General features: G+C 38.8%; 1 protein-coding gene across 1 annotated transcript in view; it reads right to left on the bottom strand.

The window, feature by feature from the left end:
• The window catches only part of SMYD3 (SET and MYND domain containing 3), a gene marked incomplete at its 3' end in the record, with an annotated part of 60,376 nt that extends 51,398 nt beyond the window's left edge, over nucleotides 1-8,978 (bottom strand). Inside the window, exon 1 of the mRNA XM_010072933.1 lies at nucleotides 8,870-8,978. Coding sequence (XP_010071235.1) covers nucleotides 8,870-8,953 — 84 coding nt within the window. The remainder of the gene's footprint in view (nucleotides 1-8,869) is intronic.
• Nucleotides 8,979-17,135: the final 8,157 nt, after the last annotated feature.

Raw genomic sequence — 17,135 nt, 5'->3', positions numbered from 1 at the left:
ATAATTTCTACTGGATTTCCAGTTTTCCAAAACAGTTCATGGTACTAGTAATCTATCTCTCTGCCTCCTGATAAGTACTCTCCACTAAGTACTTCACTCATTGCTCAAAAACCAGACATACTGTTCTCCTAAAATATTTTCCCCAGTAAGACGGATGAGTGTCACCCCTTTGAAAAGTATGGTATCTCAACCCCTCCTTTTTCAAATTTCTTTTGCAGGTGAGGGTTTGGGGTAGGGAAGAAGCAGTTCACTTTGCATGGATTCCCACCTTCATTATCCACATACAATGTACTAGTAAACACTTCACAGCATCTTTATCCCCTATACCAAATATCTATAGATTCAAACTGCCGTATTACCAGGCTGTAGCTGGAATCATATCAAAAGCTTTCAAAGTGCAAAAGGATTATTTTTGTGCACAGGAATGATGCAAACTTAATGTAAATTGTACATCAGAAATATTCTGTGAGTAAAATTTAGTTGTCTAGCTATTGTCAAAGGAAGTGCAGAAAGTTTAATTTCTATCCAACACTTGTCAGCTCTGACTAAGATAAAGGCTCCTCCTACCTTATCTTTCCTAAAGTGATATGATGCAGCAACACATTTTTCTTAATGACTGTGGTCAGGTAAACCTTGGGCAGAGTTGTGATACACTGTTTTACCACGCTCCCCAATTCAAATCACTGTTTGCAGTGTAATCAATGGCTTTCATACACTTCACTAAGCGATCTCGTGGAAAATAGCAGGACATCCTGCAATGGGGCAACAAATTACACAGTGCTCTGCTGTAACTCATATGGCCAGGGGGGCAAATTCAGCCTTTTCAAGTGTGCTGCCTTTTACACAACAAGAAGTTCCTATTCATGTCTAAAAATACAGCTCACAAATGCAAAATTTATAACTACAGCTTTAGTTACTTCATTGTTGTGATATTAATTAAATTACTGGCAAAAAAACTGACATGGTACATTGCTTACCATAGCAATTTTTCAGTCCAAAGCATTCAGTCTGCAGTTTTACAGTCTCAAAAGTTATAGACTTCCTTGCTCTGCAGATGAGCTCATTCTTGCTTTAATAGAACTCAGAGGATATTAGTTAAGGACTGGAACTGATTTAGGCACTGAAGAGCCTGATTTTGTCTTTCTTAATCTTTGATGCTTCCTACTAATTCAGCCAAAGCCCCAAACTTTGAAGAATTACACTGTCAAAAAGAAATTAGAATGATGTCATGATACCCAATGACCTTGCCACAGAGTCATAAATCACTCAATAAATCAATCAATCAATCAATCAATCAGCCTTTGAAAAACAAAATAACATTTGGCTTGCAAAGAATGTCTACAAGTTTAGAGGCAGATGACAGGAAAGCCATCTTTCTTCGTTTAATTCAGAAGAGTAAAAGATGCACTTCCTCAATGTGGTATGGGAACTAACAACAATGTGTCTTTGTAATAAGTTTCATACTGAAATATTCTAAAGAATAATTCATCTTGTTAATGTTACTCGTATAGTGGGGATTTCTATATCTATTTTATGGAGAGAAATTTGAAATAGGGCTTTACATTACTTACTTGCCTTAGATCACAAAAGAAATTGCAGCAAAAGACAACAACCACCAAAATGTCCTGTATGTGTAATATATTCCTCCCTAAAAAGGTATATCTTTAAAATTGTCCCTGTCTGTTCCATATATGCACCTATGTACATACACATATGCATACAATATTCCTTTAAGATCTCTCTTTGTCCAGTGTTGACAATGTCCATTTTACCTCAAAAAATAATTGCAGTGAAATGGACCACAGAATACACTGTTCCTCCTACCAAGCAGACAGGCTAAGGTGGTTGTTTAGTTGATAGATTTAACAACGGGACAGATTACCAATTTAAAATTTGGACTACTAGATTAAATTTTTTTTGCAGACTGTTTTTAACCCATTCTTGACCCATACAAAGTAAAACAATGATCTTACTTCAGGGCCCACTGTGCACGAGTCTCTTTTACAAAACTACTCATTATTCCTTTCCTCTGATTGGAATTATCAGAAAACCAGGACAATAGACATAGCAAGGCAGCTAATATTTTGTTTTACCAAGAATTTACATCTGCTGTATATGCAGTACTTCATTCTAGGGATTTCCAGCCACTGAATGGACAGTAATTGTTCTCAGAAAAAAATGTACTGTAAGAAAGGTTAAGATTTATTAGCACAATTTTTCTGCTATGAGAAATAAAACATAAAGACAACAAACTGTCCAACATCATAAAGAAAGCATGTAGTATACAATTAGCATGTCATTAGGAAACAGGAATGTGGATTATGAAGAAAGTATATTCAGAATCTGAAGAGAAAGAGACAGGATGCACTGATATGAAGGAGCATTGTAGGAAAAAAGTTGAAAAAAGCTGTTTTTCCAGAATGAAAAAGGTTCCTCCAGACTAGTTCTGGCTGATGTCTTCAACAGGGAATGAGTTTGGAGATGACAAAGGCTTTTGCTGAAATTATTTAAAGGTGGCCTATTGTAAAAAAATTTAGTGAGCCTACAAAATTACGTGCTATTTCAAGTTACTCACATATTCACTCATAAAGTGCAATGTCCTTTTCCATTTTCTTCTCTTCCTCCATGTTGGTCTGACTCAGAATGTTTGTAGACTTTACTGTTGCTATTATTTATAAATCTGTCAGTATCAGAATCTCAGCTACACTGTTTTGCAGATTTTTAGACTGTACAGAGTAAAAGATCATCCCAAAGAACCCAGGGGCTAGCAGGAGAGAAAACAGTGAAACTGAGGGAGCAAAATACACAGCATGCCAGCAAAGGCTGAAGTTATAATCAGCCCGTATATTGTTGATGTCCTGGTTTGGGCCTTCAAAGGTAAATGGTAAAATTCGTTCCTTATCAGAACGGGATTTAGCTTACAACCACCGAACTAAGAAAAAGGTATTTCCACTCACTTCCTTTTTCTTTAAAATTCATAGCTCATTAGTTACAATATACACCTGAGAAGACAGAGATCTAAGCTCCTATTTCTACTTGATTTCGAGCAGGAATCTAAAAAAAAAAAAAAAAAAAAATATGGTGAAGTGTCTGTATCCTGGACTCTCCTGAACCTCACCCATTGCCTGAAGCACTGAGAGAATCATGGGGTCCCCTTACGCCATAGGGAGTGCTCTGACACCTAGAATAAATGTCTTTTTTCTGATGCAAATATTATTTTGTCCAAAGTGGAAGACCTTCAACAGGAAAGATTTTTGAACACAGAAAATTGAATCCCAGTCTATCCAGAAAACTCTGCAATCTGAAGTTGTGACTTTTTTTTTTTTTTTTTCCCCTGACTGAAATGGGATCTGAACTAAAATATATCATATTTCAAGTAAATAACCTGATTAGTGGAATTTAAAAAGACTGAAGATCCTGCAGAGTAGAAGAAAGGGACTGATAAACAGATGAATAAAAGGCATATAAATAAAAATTATTCCTTTAGGTACTACTGATATTAGAAATCACCTTGATGGGCTGAAACACACAAGACCTTATAACAATCTCAGTGAAAGAGAATTCAGAGATTCACGATCAGATAAAGCAACGACTGGCTTCGATATATATTCTGAAAAAAAATTGTGAACTAGTCTCCTCAAAATCACTGCAGGAACAGGTGTTTGGAGAATTGTCTAATCGAGTCTTATGTTTTAAATTACTGTTGTTTCTCTCAGGATGTTCTATCTTCTGTATGTTTGCTTTGGAGTACTAACCCAGCGTGAGACTTTTCTTATTTCTGTTTATCATTCAGCAGAGACCAAATAGTGGCTGCTATAGGAATGACACCATCTGAAAAAAAGAAATCATAATAGTAATAGCTAGTTCTAACCACAGGCCCAAGGAAGCTGGACATCTGGAAAGAGGGAACACTGCTAGCTGGGCACTTAAACCTAGCTACTACTGCCTGAAACAGTGATGAGGACAGACTCCCTTCCCTTGGCAAAAAAGTGTTTCTGCTTAAAACATCTGCCAGAATATTTACATTTCCTCTTAGATGTCTGGGTCTGAAAGGAATGAGATGAGCATAAAGCCGGACTCCCGGAGAGCATCACACTCCAACTCCTATGTCAGCTCCAAATATGAAATAGTTTCACCAAAATGATGCAGGTTTCCCTATTAGGAATCCCTTGAACAAGAAAGGAGGCTGCGAACAGCTCTGAACGCACATCTGTTTGTAAGAACAGCAGTATCTTTTCCACGACCTTTGACAACCCAAGTGAGCTCCAGCTGAATGCTGCCAAGTTGTGACCAGAGCACATTGAGGCTGTCCTGAAGCAACTGGGGAGGAAAGTTGTCATGGAGAAATGATCACAGCCCATTTGTCACTGTCTGACACTGTCTGTGGAACTGCCCTTTGATGGAAAAAAGTTACAATATTGGAAGACAGAAGCCTCAGAAGTCATGTAAGAAATGCTAAGAAGCTGAAGAGATGACGCTTTTGTTAATGGACAAGAGAGCCCAGAAATTAGAAGCGGTTGCCTTGGGTTTTAGTGTCATTTTTGGCACTATGAAAATAAAAGCCCTCTGTTCTTGGCTGTTTGGAAATACATCCCAAGAGGGTAAGATCCTCTGAAAGGGAACAGAAGAGTGTTAGTTGGCTGTTGGATTTTAGGAACTGATCCAGGGCTTATGTCATTACCAAATATCTTGCCAGAAGGAAGGAACTGTTAATCAGCCAGCCACCTATGGAAAGAAGCAGCATTGTGTCCCAGTGGGCTGCTAATTACTGCCATGGGCTTTCGTAGGCACTGGTTATATTAATGCTGGGCTGAAAGGGTAGGTGGGTGAAGTGACTGAGCTCTGGCTTGACTTCCTTCTGCAGTCTGCTTCAAAGGCAGTTCTAGTGGCAAAACAGTAAAAAGAAAATGAGGAATGAAGAGAAGATTTACAAAAGAAACTACTGCAAACTCTATCTTTTGATAGGAAATGGATTAAACCAGCATTTTGTTGGAACAAAGCCCTTATCTTTGTTTTTTTTTAATACACCTTTAGTACCTTAGTACTTAGCAAGTACCTTAGAATCATGACTAGAGATACAGATGCTCCTACTTCATTCTTTGCTTTGATTAAGGGGTTTTATGTTCAGCTAGCTGTATGAACAGACTTGTTTTCAACAATCCTATTTAATCCTTGCTTCCCAGGCTTTATATTTTGAATAAATTTGGAGATCTCATCTTCCATATTGTACTTGGAAAACTTAGTGAGAATGTAAATGCCTGAAAATAAATAAATATTGGGGAAAGTGGGACATATATTTCCAAAACCTGACAATTCAGCAATTTTAAAATGCACTTCTTCACATATATTTATTACCTGTGTCCTAAATATATGCTCCCTGAGGGGTGGGTGATATTTTTGTACTAACACCAGTACAGTGATCTTACATGAAGCCTTTACATGTTAATTCAAAACAAGAGTTCACAATAATTTTTCACATGCCTCTGTGACTTAAGCACATGTTCTTCCATGAGATTGCTGACACCAAACATGAAGATCAAAGCAGAAAAAATGTTGTAGAAATCTATCCTTGGCCATATTCAATCATCCCTCAGAAACCTTGGTGAGGCAAATCAACCATGGACATATGCTCTAGCAACAAATTTGATCAGTTTGTGTAGAGGACCATTTACATTTGATGACTCTCCTAAACTACAGTTATGTTGTTCCTAGGATAGGAAAAGAATGTCGAAACGTCTAGTAGGCTCAGGAACCTATTCAGTGTTTTTTTATAAAAGACCTGGTGGATGTATGGAAGTGTAATACCACTTTAAGATTTGCAGGTGGCAGTTTTATGTAGATGTAGATGGCTTGGCTGCTGTGCAGGTGATCAAATTTTGAGATTCCTTGAGTTGGAAACTGGACTTGTGACTTTCTGCACCAAAAGTCAGGATGCAATATAAGTAAGTACTAAGCAAAGCAATAAACTGATTAAAGGAATAACGTACTTACTGGTATTAAGTTATTATTAGCTTTGGCAACTATCATATACTGGCCAAATATAAAAATGATTCAGTTTCAAACCCATTGCTTTCGACCTTGTAATAAATAAAAGCCTTCCAAAAACCAAGCTAGACTAAAATATTAAATCCTGGCTCCAAAGGAGAAAGACGACTCATAACAAAGTGATTCTATAAGCACAAATCTCCCTAAAATCCTTGGCTGAAAATGTAGAACACAAACAATACTCTGGCTCATGACTGTGGAAAAAACTGTTCTCCATTTAAAATGATTGTCACCAACGTAATCCCATCTTTAATTATAATTAATGTAAGGGGCTTTTATGTATGGTAATATGTTGCCAAGAATTCAGCTTTTAGGAAGGGACACATTTCCAAATTACAGTGGATCTTAAAATGGAACAAATAATAACATATAAAGCTGTCAGAGATACAATGAACTGAAGACATTACAGTAGCAATAACTTACACTACTGACAGCCAGGAAATATCCTATGAGTGACTTTTAGAAAGACATCTTTTTTTCCCCTCTTTTAGTTACTGACTTTTTTTTTTCAACTTCAGCCAAAATCAGCTAAAAATATTGTTTAGGTTTGTAGCTAGTGCCATTTAATTTGGCAGTAACTGCATTGCCAAAAGGTTCATGTTAATCTTACCTTAACCAGTTTACGCCGATCTGTTAGCACTTAACCACTATTCCCTTGTCAAATCAGCATCCAGGCTGCTTGACCAGTTTGTGAAAGAGACTGGCCAGCCTATGTTATGACCTCTTAGAATCAAAATCCAGCTGACAGTGAGGCCCAGGCACCAAAAATTATTTAAGATCCACAGGTCCAGCGAGTTGCTGGACCGTTTTCTCATCCTTGATGACAGCTATTCACCTGGATTATTCCATGGCTGTGCTCACAGTTGGAGAGGCAGATAAAAACCTACTACTCTATAGCAGCAGAGATTAACTTTGAAGTTCTTTCATTAGCAGTGATGAGTAAGGAACTCCAAAGCGATCGTGACTGCACAGCCATGGACCTGTCCATTTGGTCTCGGGCTGTGTCTGCTCACACAGGGTGCATCAGCTGAAGTTCATGTTCAACTTCAACAACTTCAACAGGGTCCCTGTGGTTGGGCTGCAGCCCGTTTCAGTACACTTGAAAATCCAGCCTTTGCCATATCATGGTCTCAGATCTATGCTGTATGAAGTTGTCATACCTAGCTAAAAAGATCTAGTGACTGAATTTTAAAGTCATTGCTGGTGTTGGAGTGAATTTTGCTGTTTTATATAGCTGTGACATGAAATATTACAGTAAATGAGAAATAAAGAATATTTCTTCATAGATAAGTTGCTTCTTAAATCATAGTTCACCAGAGACCTGAAATACTAGAAAAAGCCCATGCAAAATCATGTAACCTAGAATGGCAAAGGAGCATTCTGACACACTGCTCTTGTTTGTATGCCTAATTAAACTGTGAGACTGTAGTATGATGTAACCACTATCCAAGTTTAATCAATTTTAGCACAAATAACAGTGAAGAAGCAACAACATTGTCTGTAAGATATATTTGTCTACAGCAGCAGCCAGAGACAAATGCTTGGAGTGATCTGCATAGACACCGTTTACCGACAATCTGGATATTAGTGTGCTGAAGCCTACGTAGTTGCAACTGCACTCTGCCTTTGGACATCAGAATACTCAGCAGAAGTACAAATTGCCATCTTCATGCTGCTTTTGGGGAAACTGAGCAAAACAGTTTCACAGTACATGAAGAAAAATGGTTCTTGATTTAGACAGACTGGTCTGCTTTCTAGTCAAAAATCTCTTCAGCTCCAACTGAAATGTTAGCTTCTCACTAAATTATGAAAAATCAAGGTAAGGTCTTAGAAAACACAAAGGTTGCTTTTGAATAAAATTAATTACCCAAGGTCACTTACAAAGTCAGTAACTGACTTGAGAACAGAAACTTGATACCATCTTCCTTCTTCACATGAGCACATAGGACTAAATGAACAAGCCTTCAGAAACTACAGCAGTAGACATGAATTTCATTGATAAGAAACTTGCAAAGTATTATTATAAATATTAATAAATAGCAAACATGTAACTAAGCACTAATAGATACAAGATTTATACACGATTCAGATAAACTTTAACATATACTTCCCACAGGACTCTGAAGATCACTTTTAAAACTTTACAATATTACAAATATATTACAGAATATAATTAAACCACGCTAGGCTGAACCCAAGTAAAAGGTCTTGCTGAACAGAAACTGACCTGCTACTCCAAGAACTTGTGAAAGAGAGCATCAAAACTACAAACAGGAAACCAAGGAGGCTCACCACTCTCTCTAACAACTGCTGAATATGTCCGCTGTGAATATGTCTGGTAGTTCTTGAAAATTATTGAAGCAAGTGTTTGTCACAATTAATTTAACATTATTATGAGGATAAGCACAGCCTTCCTGTAGCATCAGACAAGCGGCTTCAGTTCAAGTTCCAAGATTATTCTTTTGAATAGAAAAAAAAATCCTTTCCTTTGAACTTAAAGTCATGTTAACTCTCATCTTCAGAGGTTCTTGAATTTCAAAGTGATCTGAACCACATCTTGGAAGTGAAAGTGGTTCCTAGCTTTATGAACAATGCATGTTTTAGCAAGAAATTCTTATCCTATTGTCAACATTTCCTGCTTTTCTTTCCTTCACGGTTGTCTTTCTTAGCAGCATAAACAGCACTGAGGGCAGGGGTCATTTTCTTCTCTATTCTGGCCATTCAATTAGTAGCAAAAGATAAATACTATGTAAAGGAAGGGAAGCTGCTGACAGGCCTTGGAAAATTCTGTTTCATTGGCAAGGAATTTCTTCCCTCGACCTACCTTTTCTTGATTCTGGCAGAGGGGACAGTCACATTCAAAGCAATACTGGCGCATCAGTTGCTTTTGGCGTTCGCTGGTCGGCATCAGTGATTCAATATAGCTGATGGTGAGCTGTGTGCAGTACATACAAAACCAGAGTTGACATATTTTACAAAAATCTCACATTCTGTGTATGTATGGCTAAGCTAACATTTTTGGATACAACATTTTTCCAGCATAAAATAGAATTTTATCTTAACAGGTGATTTCCTAGAAGAAACTGACAACTTTTACAAAGGGTGAAAAAAAGGGCCAAATATAATTTCCATGGAAGAACACTTTTTCACATTTCCAGACTAATATTGTTTGAAATTATTAATTCCCCCAAAACTACCACTATTTCAATGTTTCATCCTAATCTGGAAGAAAAAGAAAAAAGTGAGAGAAACAAAATGGGAGAGAAAGGGAGCTCAGTATGTGAATTCCCAGTACATGGAATCTCATTTTCTGTGTAGCTCCAAAGCTTACATGTGTATTTAGCTCTGGTGTTATACAACTGTCTCCAAAAAATTTTGTCTCAGGGGAGCCCCTACTTTCTTGCAAATATATGTTTGAACCTGAGGAAAGTTCTTCTTATGTCATATCCATCTTCAGTGTGTCTGTGATGTTTCCTTTGTGACCAAGGAAGCACAAAAGCATTGCAGTCAAATTTGTTGAAACTATTGACAAGAAAATTTATGAAAATGATAAAAGGAAATGCTTACTTTTGTGCCATTTTCAGAGCCTCATGCTGTACAGAGTGAATTCCAATGAACTGCAGAGAAGTCTATATAGTTTGTTTACTTTGAGGCCTGCCAGAAGGAATTTTAGAGGGCTAACCATTTGTAGAGTTCTTCAAATCTTTAAAGAGCACAGGCCAAAACTAATGATAAGGGAAAGGATATAACAAAATAACAGCCCAGCTCACACCAGCGTTCAGTCATACATGCTATTGAGTGATTACACTATACGCCCAACACACTTTGAAACACTCCAGAGAGGTCAGCGCTAAAAAAAAAAACAGGTCACATTATTTCATCTTGAGCCTAGACACTCCAACTAATTGGGAGAATTTTCACATGGTTCTCAGTTAAATCATGAGAGTCCACTCAAAGAAATTACAGGAAAACCTGGCCAATTTGTAGTAATGACTATGAAATCCATTGTCAGAACCTGCATTTTGCAAATTAGCGAGCATTCTAATTACATGAGCAATTAACAAGCAACCAAAACAATGCCTGCATTTTTTTCATTTATTATTACAGTATAATTTGATTACATATTGAAGTGGGATTGTATTAAAAGATTACTGAGATGGCAAAGTCAAGTATTTAAAATGATCCTACACAGAAAGCCTGCAGAAAAAAATAAATATGGTCTCATAATTGAAGATTAATAGTAAAACTAATGAAAGAGACATATTCAAGTTCCACAGATAATCAAAAGTTAGAAAGTGGAGAACTTCGTTAGGTTTTGCATTCTGTATAATGTTGTTCTGTCCCAGTTTGTGCATATGTGAGCCGAGAGGGGACTAGTTTCAGCACTGTCAGTTTGCAGCAGAACAGACTGCACTAATCATTTACACAGGAGCTGTAGACTTCCCTCAGAGCTTTCTGCAGTGAACGGATGGAAATTGTTTTGCCTATTTCTTTTCCACTCTTTTCTCCCAACCTTGGTTTCTTCTGCCCCATTCTCTCCAATCTGTCCTTATCATTCTCTCCCTTCTCTGCCTCTGGACATGAGTATAATTTTCCAGTCTTATTCTCCACACCTGGCTATCTAAACCTGGTTTCCACCCCCAGTTCTATCTCCTTACATAGTCATTCTTGGTACAATGGGATGATTTAATCATCCTGCCAGTCCCAGATCTGCCCTTCTGCCTCATCTTACACCTCTTCCCCATATTTGATCACCAACACTCTTATTCTCCCAAGTTAACAGTCCTTTTTGCCTGCTCTGGTTTCTCAGTCATCTTCAGTGACCCCACCAACTTTGTCCTTGTTTCTTTGCCCAGCTGGTGTGGTAAGCATCCTCCCTGGTGTGGTAAGAAAGATTTGCCTCCCTGCCTTCCCACAAAGCAGCTTCCAGTCAAGCTGTAGTCCTAACCTCATCCTTCAGCCATTCCAAGCCCAATTTCTCTCCCATCTTAAGTCTCTGATCTTCATGTCTCCTCACAACTCACAAGGGTTTTCTGTCAAAATAATTCCACACACTGGCTTGTTCCCTGTCTCTCATCCTCTGCATAAACATCAGTGGTTCTGACCCATGTCCTACTGGGCTTTAGGTTCAGGTGGCATTCAGCAGTAAAAGGGATTTAATCAAGTTCAGGCACAGTGCAAGACAACAGGAATCTCCTGGGAAAAATAATTCATGTGAGATTAATCTATTCTTTACCAAAATACTTAAGACAATGGTTTAAACCCTATCATCACTGTCGAACCCATCATTAGGCAGGGTTCAGTTCTAATACTGCAAAACAAACCCATAGCCAACATCCAACCTGCTTTATCTCTCTTCAGCCTACAGGCTTCATCTCTTTCTCTCTTTTCTTTTTTGGCTTTTTTTTTTTTTTTTCATTCATGTTGCAGAAACCTTGGAAGTAGGAACAAGTTTGAAACTAGTAACTTCTTTTACAGAGGTTATCAAACAGTTGTGGATATGAACAGTCACGTAACAACCTGCTCTGAATTAGAGCATATGGCTGTATGACTGGGCAGGAGGAGGAGAAGAGGCTTCGTCACATTGATACCTTCTTTTAGCATTTTAACAGCTTAGGGTTTCTCTTGCTGTCGGAGGCCCAAGTCCAAATTCCCAGGCCTGCCAGCAGAAATCTGTAAGTGAAAAAATGTTTGTAGCTGGCAGACTGAGTGGGAAAATGTAATTAGAATATTTAGAAACATGACCAACCTAACAGTTACTAAGTCTATACTAATCATTTAATCGTTTAAACATAAAAATTCTGTATTCAAGTCTCTCTCCTACACTGGCTTTAATTTTGGATCCCTTCATTAGATGCAAGGTTCATTTAACTTGCACATATTTAGGAAATATGCCCATTTATCAAAGGTTGTCTTAATGGTATTTGCATGTGGGATGTATGGTATTAATTAAAACATTATTTCAGCTGACCAAAGCTTGCCTCTTTATTGCATCGCTTATAAAGAATGCAGTAAATCTTTTCCCCCGAACTGAGGAATATACATTAAATAACATTTATGAAGGCAGGGAATTATTTAACAGCCGTGAGACTTATTGACTCTGAAGACTTCCTCCGTAGAAATGCAGCACTGTCTGAGCTTCTCGCTCTGACACAGAAATTTTTAAACCATGGATATGGTGGTTAGTTTCTCATGTTCCTTGTCTGCCAGATGAGGTGGACACCATTTTCCAGTACTGCCATGCTGCAGTGGAGTTAATTTATGGGTTTTTTTTTGTAACAGGCTATAAGCTACAAAATTTCTAGACAGAGGACTTTGCAGAAATTTTAAATCAATTATTTTAATGCAAATGGCAGGGAAAAAAAGTGAGTCCACTTGGTTTTGCAGTCCTGGGTCTCAGGGTCTTGGGGGGGGTTGTGTACAAAAATCTGTTCCTGAGACAGAGTTATGTAAGTGATGAACAGTCTGTACTCTTTCTGTTTTGGCATATATGATCCAAATGCCTTCTAAAAAGGAAAAATTTGGTTTTTAAAAAAAGTAATATCACAAAATGTAATGTGTCAAACATACACAGATATAAAACTTCTCCCCATAGAACTACAATAACAGAAATATTACATATCTTGGTTGAAATCTATCTGCATTGTAGATTTCAGATAATATTGCTGGTCATCTGAAATGATGATTTGTATTTAGTATTAATTTCAAAAATTAGTTGCTCTGTAAGAGTGGTCTGTTACGTAACATTCTGCAGAAAGACATAAATTTGCTCTAACTGAACTCTGAAGCTGATGGGAAGCCATGCACTCATTTTTGGAGCAGAACTGGGCCTCAGCTAATACATCCTGTCTCTCAGCAGGACTAATTGATTGGAGCCATGCACTGAACTAACTATAGCTACAACTTTTGTTTGGAGAATAGGCAAAATGAGCTCATGTCTGCCTGCAAAACACAAGGTAGACACAATAATTAACAAAAAGTCATTTGAGATTATAGCACACATCTTGACACTGTTTAAAGTGGTTACTGAAGGGTAGGGAAATGATGAAGACCTCTTCAGAACAGGTTGCTTGTCTTTTAGAAAAAATAAATTAGCTGATAGGCTACCTCATCACTGAAGGAGCCCTGGTGATCTCTAGGTGAATAATTTTTGCTTCTTATAATCCTTCCCCATCTCTTACCTTCCTTTGCAATACTTGAATTTCATTTTTGCAAAAAAAGAAAGTACAAGAAAAGGAAATCTTTGTACACTGTCAAAATAACATCACCTGAAGTTACAAAAGCTGTGATAGTCAGCACTATAACTAACATTGTCTTGAGGAGCAGAAAGGTGTTATAATTATTTTTTAAGCTGCTGGAAGCAACTTTCAGAAAGTCCTGTAGTCTTTTAAGTAGGGACATATGGAATAAAATCTGCAAAAATCTACTATTTCTTTCTTCCTGCTATTAGACTACATTATGCTCAAAATCCCGGTACAGAGTAGAGTCTACAGAATGCTAGGAGACCCTTTCTAGCCACCTCGACCCGCCCCCCCATCTATGAATGGAGATCAACAGCTGCTCCCAAGCCTCATCTTCCTTCCACTTGTTTCGTCATCTCCTCAGCTTCCTACCTGTTTCATTCCCTTTATGCCATTTGCAGTACAGAAAACACTTAAATTTAGTGGTGATCATTACCAGGCAGGCAAGCACTAGAATTTTGGGTATTAGCATATACCCATACCGCCTTATAAGAACTATAATAGAGTCTAAGGAAAGATGGAGAAGAAAAAAAGAAAGGCCAACAAGCTCAAAAAAAGTTTCCTATTCAGAGACAAATTTTTACTTTAAAAATTTACATTTAATGAGGATTATAAATGTAATTTAAACAGACAAATAAGTTACATAACAATAGAAATGAAAGCTATTATTTTGAACATCAACTAAAGCATTCATTGGCAAAAGCCAATGGGAATGTAGTGTGTTTTTGTTCAAAATGGTACTTTCTGCCCTCAAAGAGCATGCAATTCCATAGAACCACGTTAGCACAAAACCCAAATAATATGCCTAAAGATAAATCTGAACTTTTTGTTTCCAAAGCAAAATTTAAGGACCAGACACTGCTCCGTCTTGCCAACTCTGAGTATTTTATTATGATTCCTGCAATACACTTTGTTTTCTTAAAGCTTCAACTTGGGAAACCATGCAATTATACATGAATCCATTCTCTCAATGGCTACAAAAAAGTAACATTCATGACTCCTGATTTCTAACTGCTTCAGGGCTGGCAACACTGTCTTTGCCACAAAAAAGGTCTATATGGCTAGAATTTTTGCATATGATTTTAGGAGTGATTAGTTTTCCAAATACACGGCATCATCAAATTCAGCGCTTGCATTCTGTAAGGATTGAGGCAAACATTTTTTGTCTCAGGAGTTCTAATTTTCTGCAGCCCGAGATACATTTTTGGCCTTAGGATTTGAAAAAACTTCAAAGCCCAAACCAAAATTCAATCAAAAACCAGTAAATGCCACATGCCTTCCCGTCAAAAACATGCAAAGCCAATAAAATCTGTGTAGACATGAGACAAAAACTGAACTGAAGCATCGTCCATCAGGACATAAAAGCTTTTTGAGGTTCTCATAATCTTGCATACTTTTTATCACCGACTTGATAAATATAATTCCTGTGTAGAGTATAAGGTTTCTTAAAGTGTGGTTGGGACATCAATGTTACTCCTGAATAAATCTGCATTGCACTTCAGCAGCTACATCCAATGTAATTATATCTCTTCTTGTGGTTTACAATGAGAATCTGGTCTACTGGGGCCTCCGTCTTTGTATTTTGTGAGATGACCACAATGGCCATTCACCTCAACTCCCTGTGTCTCTGTTTTCCCTGTGATTATAGGTGGTCAACGACTCCTTAACATGAGTAAATTGTTGTAGTGTCCTCTGATAGAAAGCACTACAAATGTGCAAAAACATTTTTACTTTTGTCATGGTTTAGGCCCAGCTGGCAAGAAGCACCACACAGCTGCTTATTCCTCATCCATCAGTGGGATGGGGAGGAGAACTGGGACAACAAAAGGTAAAACCTCATGGGTTGAGGCAAGGACAGGGAGGGATCACTCACCAATTATGGTCACAGGCAAAACAGACTCAACTTGGGGCAAAAAAAAAATCAATTTAATTTGTTACCAATCAAATCAGAGTAGGATAATAAGAAACAGAACCACATCTTAAAAACATACCTTTCCCCACTGCTCACTTCTTCCCAGGTTCAGAAATCTTTGCAACTTTGCTACCGATTTCTCTACCTCCTCCCCTGGAGTGGCACAGGGTGACAGGGAATAGGGGTTGGGGTCAGTCCATCACACATTGTCTCTGCTGCTGCTTCCTCCTCAGGGGGAGGACTCCTCACACTCTTCCCCTGCTCCAGCGTGGGGTCCCTCCCACGGGAGACTGTCCTCCATGAACTTGTCCAATGTGAGTCCTTCCCATGGGCTACAGTTCTTCACTAACTGCTCCAGCGTGGGTCCCTCCCATGGAGTCACGGCAACCTTTGGGCACAGCCACCTGCTCTGGCACGGGATGCTCCCCAGGCTGCAGGTGGATCTCTGCCCCACCGCTGACCTCCATGGCTGCAGGGGCACAGCTGTCATCTCACCACGGGCTGCACCACAGGCTGCAGGGGAATCTCTGCTCTGGCACCTCCTCCCCCTCTTTCCTTCACTGCCCTTGGTGTCTGTGTAGTTGTCTCTCTCACGTCCCACTCCTCTCTCCACTGCAGGTTCTTTTCCTGGCTCCTGAAGAGCTCCCAGCTCTCGGGCTGGGGCTGTGGCAAGGGCTGGGCCTGGACCAACCAGCTGGCTGATGGGGCCAGGCTGGGTCGGGGCCAGGGCTGCGCTGCTCCCCCCTGCTCCATGTGCTGTGCCCCTCTAAAATATGTTATTCACAAAGGCACTGACTGGCTTGGCCTTGGCCAGCAGCAAGTCCGACATGGAGCCAGGGAAGCTTCTGGCAGCTTCTCCCAGGAGCCACCCCTGCAGCCCCTCCCGCGCTACCAAAACCCCGCCACACAATCCCAGTATGACTTCTCACTGGCAGAGTGAACTCATCACATTGCAACGGCTGATACTTTCCTGGAAAGCATCCAAAAGCTCTCTCAAGTTTGTTCCTGTATGGATAGTAAAGCCATAGTCTTCTTCTACTCATCTGAGCTTGACTTGCTACTTAGCTTCTCATTTCTAATAAAACTTAGTGCTTATTTACTCCCTACTAATTATTACAGAGGGAATCTCATTTGGTCTAAATGGAGTGTAAGTTTGAACAGGATAAGGCAAGTTTACCATTGCTTATAATTATTTAAGTTTTCTTATTGCTTCATTACTTGAAACAACATTCATCTTAGGACCTCAGAGCACTCAATTTATTCAGAAAACTCAATCAGATTTCTCCCAAAGACATATTTTCCCTCCCATTGAGCTCATGATCATGATTGAGGTCATGATCCAAGCTCAGATCATGACCTCAGTAATATAAGTGAAAACCCAGGTCACAACAGGTAATGTGGTTTCATGTACATAAGTGTGTAAATTCAATATGTGGCTATTAAGGAAACTGAGCTCATCCTGCTGCAGGCAGGCAGTAAGGCAGTGTGGAAAGAAGTTGTACGAAAGCCATCATGCAGAACACAAAAGGAAATTTGGCAGCAGGTTTGTAAGAGAAAAAGTAACTGGGTGTTGAAAATAAGTTGTAAATGAGGCTTTGAGCAACCTGGTCTAGTGGAAGGTGTCCCTGCCCATGGCAGGGGCGTTGGAACTCAATGATCTTTAAGGTCCCTTCCAGCCTAAACCATTCTATGATAATATTAAACTGCTGACTTGCACATATCATCATAATAATTTTCTTCTCCTTCCTCTTCCCAGAACAGTTCTAAACTAATATTCCATTTGTTTCTTTACTTTCTCACTTATGCCAATTTTATTCCTTAAACACATCCTTATTCAGGGAAGCATGGACCTCAGACTGAGACTTTTATTTTCAGGTAAGTCAAGAGGGCACCCGCTTTAACACACTGTATATATGTGTGTATATATATATATATAT

The sequence above is a fragment of the Pterocles gutturalis genome, unplaced genomic scaffold (genome assembly GCF_000699245.1).
Source record: "Pterocles gutturalis isolate BGI_N339 unplaced genomic scaffold, ASM69924v1 scaffold44392, whole genome shotgun sequence".
In the NCBI taxonomy this organism is placed as follows: Eukaryota; Metazoa; Chordata; class Aves; order Pterocliformes; family Pteroclidae; genus Pterocles; species Pterocles gutturalis.
Note: the sequence above shows the minus strand (reverse complement) of the source record. Positions and strands in the feature narration are given on the sequence as shown.